General features: G+C 54.8%; 1 protein-coding gene across 3 annotated transcripts in view; it reads right to left on the reverse strand.

The window, feature by feature from the left end:
- Csk (C-terminal Src kinase) overlaps positions 1-6,683 on the reverse strand; it is a 16,392-nt gene that overhangs the window by 4,755 nt on the left and 4,954 nt on the right. For 2 of the 3 annotated variants that reach the window (XM_004628733.2, XM_023712522.1), the window contains exon 2: positions 144-223. In XM_004628733.2, coding sequence (XP_004628790.1) covers positions 144-158 — 15 coding nt within the window. In that variant the 5' untranslated portion in view covers positions 159-223. Of the gene's footprint in view, positions 1-143; positions 224-587; positions 659-6,683 lie in introns of those variants that run through there. The other variant, XM_023712523.1, reaches the window with a different exon arrangement.

Raw genomic sequence — 6,683 nt, forward strand, 5'->3', positions numbered from 1 at the left:
AAAGAAAGAACGAAAAAGAAAACCTGGGCTGAGACAGAGGGTTGGGGAAAGGGAGAGCAGGGTGACCTAAGCCCACATCTCTCTTCTGCTCAGCTGAGTAGCCCGTGGGGATGCACAGTGTACTAGACCCCACCCTGTGGTACCTGTATTGCTGACATCTTCTCAGGAGATCTGGGGTCCCCGTGTCACAGGAAGGCCGAACTGTCACTTGGTACCATTAGAGCTGTGGAGAGGAGAAGGTGAAGAAGGGTGGGAAGAGCTGGCCCTCTCCAAACAGGGGCCCAGCTCCAGCCTCTCCACTCTCAGGCAGGAGCACGAGGGCTGAGCATGCCAGTGGCAGGATGGCCACCAGCCCTACATACACAGGGGCCTGAGCCTTAGGAGTTGGACAGAATGACCAGGAGGAGCCAAGAAGTCCTGGAGGGGCAGCAGCAGTATGGCCACCACCATGGGCCCCAGCTCATGTGCTGGGCTGGGAATGGGGAGGTCCCATGTCACCAGCAAGTCTCCTGAGCTCCCTGGGCCTCACAGGTTCCCCCACAAAAGCCTGCCTGGCTGCATCTCTGAAGCCAGTTCTCAGTGCATACCCACAAGGCACAGGACACACGTCCACCAGGGCAGGCACCGACATACGACAGGGAAGCGCCATCCAGAGGCCTGCCCAGGTGTCTGAGAGTGATAGGAACAACCGTAGGGCAGTCATGAAAGGTGCTGTGCAGTGCCAAGCGACATCCCCACAGCTACTGAACAGCGCCAATAAACTTCTTGATGTCAACCAAGTAACCAGACACAAAAGCTGCCGCTGCGAGACTCCATGCAGACAGTGCCCTCAGGAGGGGCGCAGAAGGGGTAGGAGGGGACTATAGGGATTGGTTATTGGACTGCTGAGCCTAGCCTCTGTCTGGCGATTGACAGAGCTCACCCAAAATCAACTGGTGTTTCTTGGTGTGTACTTAGGACAATAAGGGTGACTCCCTGAGATGCTACTCGGCCATGTCCCCATGACCAAGAGTAGAAAGCCAGAGCTGCTTCCACCCCTGCTGCCTCTACCACACCACCACCATCATCCCAAATATGGCCCTGCCCCGATCCTCCTCAGGGAGGAAGCAGAGGGCTGCGGCTGCTGTCCCTTCTCAGGGGAGGACCCTGGCACAGTAAGGGCCAGGTCCCCCTTGGGTCCCACTAACTTAGCACAGAGACTCCTCATCAATAGGACGCAGGAGGCCTGGATGGCAGGCAGTGGTCACATACCTCAGGGGTGGGGTGGGGACAGGCGCTGAGACCTGAGGGCAGGGAGTGCTCAGGAAGGCACAGCGTGGGCCAGAGAAGGTGCTAGGGAAGGTAGGTGCGGCTGCAGCTGGTGCACAACAGTCAGCTTGGGGACAGGCACAAGGCACAGTCCAGGACCTGGCTGAGATGTGGTAAGTAGTGAGGGCAGCTGGGACAGATGTCTCCTGGGGCTCTGGGGCTCCAAGTTTCCTGAGCTCACCATGAGCACCCTTCTGCCTTGGGTTTTGCATGGGGTTGGCAGGCTCACAGGGGGCTTCCAAAGCCAATGTAGGGGTTGGACTCTGGGGATTTCACCCAGAAATCTGGGCCCTTATAGCCCAGGAGGAGCTGGAGAGCAGGAAGCCTGACACCAACTGCTCCAGGCTGAACCCCACGTCTGCAGACAGGTGGCTAGGGTGTCACCTGGCTTCATTCCAGTCAGGGTGATGGGCCCATGCTGAGGCCCACAGCCCTCACCTGAAAGGGGCCAAGGACACCCTGTAAGCAGGGGGGAGGGAGCAGAGTGAGACCCAGGCTTGGCACCCTACCAACACCTGGCCCTGCCTACACCACTGACGCCCTGCAGTCCAGATACTGGCACCAAGGCCTAAGGAGGATGAGCACAGAGGACTGGACTTTAGGCTGCATGTTGCCAGGGGATGGTGTGTAAACTCTCTTCCCCTCACCTTACAGATGTGAGAACTGAGGCACAAGAGGTTTAACAGCTTCTTCCTAAGGCCACGTAGCAAGCTAGGTGTGATGTTCTGAGCTGGACTTGGTGTGTCCCTGTGGCTGGCTCAGCCACCAGCTCTGCATACCCCACACCTCTCCACCCTCCCCAACTCAGTGAACTGGCTGCCACCATGGGGGAGAAGGGGGGTAGTGAGTGGAGGCTGCGCAGTTAGTCACCCTCCAGCTGTCAGTTTGCAAACACTCAGCCAGGCCTGCAGCTGCTGCCGCCGCCTCCCCATTGCCTTGAGGATAATAATAAAAAATAATAACAGGCCCTGATTTCTGAGCATGTAGTCGGTGCCAGGCCCTATCCTGGGCACATCACAGCTCATCCAATCCTACCAGTGCTAGGACAGGAGGCTGTTATTATCCCCATTCTGCAGATGAGGCTCTGGTGGGGTCCAGAGAGACACGTGGCTTTGTCCAAGGTAGGCAGGAACGCTGTCCTAGGCATCAGAGACTTGGAGTCTTGGACCTGGTTCTGCCACCAACATGCTGTGTGACTTAGGTATTCTACCTGCCTGCTTCCCACCCACTGTTCCTGGGATGTGCACACCCTGGCAATCTCTCTGCCTCTCCAGTCCCTGTCCACTCCCCAAGAAGTCTGCTCAGCTTTGGGGGTGCAGCTAGGAATAATGCAGCAGAGCAGTCTCTGTGGTTGTGTCGTAGGAGCAAGAGATGGGGACACAGCCTTTACATCCACTAACTGGGGCCTAGTGGAGCAAACCACTAGAGGTCCCCCAAAAGAAACTGCCAGCTCCAGCAGTAAGCGGCCAGACCCTTAGTGAGGATCTGGCAGCTCCGTGAGACCCCAAGTGAGACAGCAGAGCATGAGCGACGGTACGGGGAAAAGCCTACCCGTGGACACAGGACAGAGACTCTGCTTCTAAGTGTCACCCCACAGATAAACTAGAAAGGAGAAAAGGAACTCTGAATTACGGAGAACTAGCAGATGCCTCAACCAAGTGAGCAAATTAGGTTAAGCACTACCAATAAGAACACAAGCAAGGTGACATACCCCTGTAATCCCAGCACCTAGGGAGGCTAAAGCAGAAGGATTATGAGCCCAACCTGGTCAATTTAGCAACTTCGCAGGACCCTGTCTCTAAATTTTAAAAAGGGCTGGCGATGTAGCTCAATGCAAAAACACTGGTTCCATCCCCACCACAACTATACTGCTCAAAGAAAAAGAATCAGGTAGATACCAGGTACCTCTGGCCACCAAGTTCAGAGAAGGACACACACAGCCTCTTCTGGGTGGTCTTGCTGCTGGAGGTGTTAACCTAATTCCCATCAACTGGACAGTTCCTAACCAGCTGGCCTGAACTCTGGATGCCAATGTTACAAAAGACCAAAAAAAAAAAACAAAACAAAAAAAAAAACAAAACCAAAAAACCCCACAACAAAACAAAGCTGGAGGATATTCTAGATTAAGCTGGACACTAAAGAAACATGACAACAAGATTTAACGAGTGATCCTGAATTGGATTCTGTGTGGGGGTGGTGCTGCTATAATAATCATTTGGAGAGAACAGGGAAAATAAATCATAACGAACTAATGTAAATTTTCTTGAGTGCAGTTTTGTGAAAGATACACGCAAAGCTGTCAAGAGGGAAAGAGGATATTTACAACTAGCACACAAACCAGCAAAGAACAGCAGACACACACCTACATCTGGATGCGTCAAAGAGGAAAGAATAGCAGAAAGTTAAGGTTCTCAGAACCAAACACTGTAGAAGGAGCCAACTGCAGACCACGTAGGGTGCTCTACATGGGGTACTTAAAAGGAGACCACACCCCTGCGATCCCAGCACTCAGGAGGCTGAGGCAGGGGGATCACTGCCAAGTTTGAGGCCAGCCTGGGCTACATAATGAGCTCAAGGCCAGTCTGAACAGCATAGTGAGACCCTATCTCAAAAAAACAAAAATAAAAAGGAGGTGTATAACACCTGAAACTCAGATATGCCTCAAATGTCTTTGGACAGATATGACAAAATGCAACAGCTTGCCTTTGGGATGGGAAGACAGAGCAGGACCACGCTCCACAAAAGCTTACTTTCACTTTATATTTGCTATTTTGTTCTTTTAGGCTTTTTTTTTTTTTTTTTTCTTTAAAGCTCCATGTGCCCAGTACCTGACCCTAAAAATAAAATGGAAAATAAGTTGCTTTTTGGCAGTCTTCCTCTGTCCCTGGCCTCCAGGGCCTCCAATGTCTGAGGCCTGTGGTTTATAGCACACTGGGAGTTAGGAGCTCTGCAGGGGACAGCTAGGATCTGACTCATGTCTGCAGCACCCCCCCCCCCAGATTGGGCTGGGTCTCAGTGACTGTCTTGTAGAGAGAGCTGAATGAATGAATGGATGAGTGAATGGGCAGATGGACAAAGGGGGAGGCCAGGCTAGCTGCACCACTACACCAAGTGCCATAACCGAAGGGACTATATTTAACCCCAAAGGGACAGCAGCTGTCACCCACCCCTACAGAGCTGGAGGACAGGGACTAAGGATGTGGCAAGGCTGATGCTTCACCCTGACTTCCTGCCCCAAACGCTGCACCCAGCAGCCCTTGTGCCGGGGTCGTAGGAACAGGCTGGGCATTGTGCCCAAGCACTGAGGTCAGTGGCCGCAGCCTCAGGCAGGGCGTGCTTGGGAACCCCGGCTGTTGGGAGGAGTCTGGAAGGGGAACCAGAGCTTAGAAACTCCTAGGCTGCCCTGTCCCTTTCCTGTAGGCAACTGGAGACCCCCAGAGCCAGGCGTGTGGTCAGGGAAGGGGCTCCTGCCCTGCCCCCTTCACCAGACAGCACTACCTCCTGGGCCATGGGAGCCTTCAGTAACTGTTTACACCCAGCTAAAAATATCACCGAAAAGGGAAGTGCACAGAGATCTGGGGAGACCAGGGGCCGTAGTCCCCAGGGACGCTGGGCCTGCCCTAGGACCCAGCTGGACCCTCTTTGCCTTCTCACTCCTTCAGCAGCCTGTCAGGAGCCTTCCTTGGCCAAGGCATGCAGGAGCGACAGGAGGAAGAGAGCTTGGGAGGTCTCAGGCTCAGGGACCAAGGCACTCTGCTCTTTAGAGCCCAGCCCAGCACCTGTCCCTGGGGACCCTAACAAGATGCATGTGGCTCCTGTCCACCGGTCCATGGCATGGCCATTGTGGTCTCACAAGGCTGGGCAGAGGGCTGGGAAGATGGCGCCTGCTTAGCAGTCCTGGATCCTGGGTTCCATCTCCAGCACCCACAGCCAGAAAGAGACAAAGGTCATCCAGGAAGGCTCCAAAAGGTGAAAGGGAGCTGGAGCTGGATGGACTTCAGAGGGAATCAACTGGGAGACGGGTGTCTTATAGGCCCAGGGTGAGGTCTAGAGGGAGCTAATGCAGGCCGCAGAAGGTGAAGGGTGGGGGCCCAAGGAGGCTCTAAGCCGGAAGTTTCCAACAGGTCACAGGGCAGACAGGCAGAATTGAGTTTCAGACTTGGGCACCTGAGCAGGGCGGGCCTCTGCCAGCAGCTGGGCAGGTTTGGCAGCAATAACAGCAGCCCCACCCCTGGCTCTGCAGAGGACACCCTGCTGACAGCATGGTGACAGCCTCAGACAGACATGGGGGTGAGGTTCCTGCTAGCCCCAGCAGAGTGGGCACGAGACCCTTGCAGGTGCCCAAGGGTCAGGAGTGGGGACTGGGAGGGTGTCTGGCTTTGGCCCCTGTGCTTGCTGCTCTAAACCCCTCCCCCAGCCTTCAGCTCCCTGAACTAAAGGCTGAAAAAGGTTAAAAAACTAAATGCTCAATCCCTGGTTCCGCCCCCCCAAAAAGTGCCAAAACTAAATGATAGTAACTCACTCATGTTCCCCCCTCCCCCAGGGCTCAGTGAGACCGGAAATCCTGTCTATCGGTTTAGGAAAGAGAAGTGGGGGCTGGGTTAGAAGAGGCTAAAGGGGAGCCTCCTCCCTGCTCCCCAGCGTACTCCCGCACTGAGGGCTGCCACTCCTGGCCCAGAAAGGTTTCTAATTACCGCTCAGGAGCCTAATTGCCTACAGCACTGGGCAACTGGGACTGGGCCTCCCCTGGGCCCTAACCCAGGCCTCAGCCCCTCTCCCCAGGCTGTGGTCTTTGCAATTTCCTTTGCCTACATTTACATATTACCTCAGCCCAACCTCCCACAACCCTAGGCCTGGAGTGTCCAAGTCCCTCACCCTCAAGTCCCTAGCCATGTTACAGAAGGGGTAGGAGGGGAGACTGAGGCCCAGAGGTCCACCTGTCTAGATTGGGGGGCCAGTAAGTAATTCAGGGTGGCACTGAACTTGTGGTAATCCTCCTGCTTCAGCCTCCTGAGTGCTCGCTTTGTCTAGAACTTTAGCTCTTAGATTTCTGGGCTCCCCATTTCAGAAATGAGACTTGCAGAACACACAGCTTGGGAGGGTCTAACCCAAGGACAAGACTTGCCACCACTGTGCAGGGATATCACCCCTCCTCCAACACCTTTTAAAAAATTTTGGCTGACAGCCTACTGACCCACCTGGTCTGGGGCCCTTCCCTCCACTGCTGGTCCCTGATAGACAGAGGGGACAAGAGGTGATGAGTGAGGGTCACACACCTGGGGCCACCTAGCCTCCAGGGGGTAGAAGGGAAGCCGAAATCCAGATCGCTGGGAACAGTGGCCAGAAGGCCTTTCCTCCAACTTTCCCCTGGCTGG

The sequence above is a fragment of the Octodon degus genome, unplaced genomic scaffold, assembly GCF_000260255.1.
Source record: "Octodon degus isolate 3935 unplaced genomic scaffold, OctDeg1.0 scaffold00026, whole genome shotgun sequence".
Taxonomy (NCBI): domain Eukaryota; kingdom Metazoa; phylum Chordata; class Mammalia; order Rodentia; family Octodontidae; genus Octodon; species Octodon degus.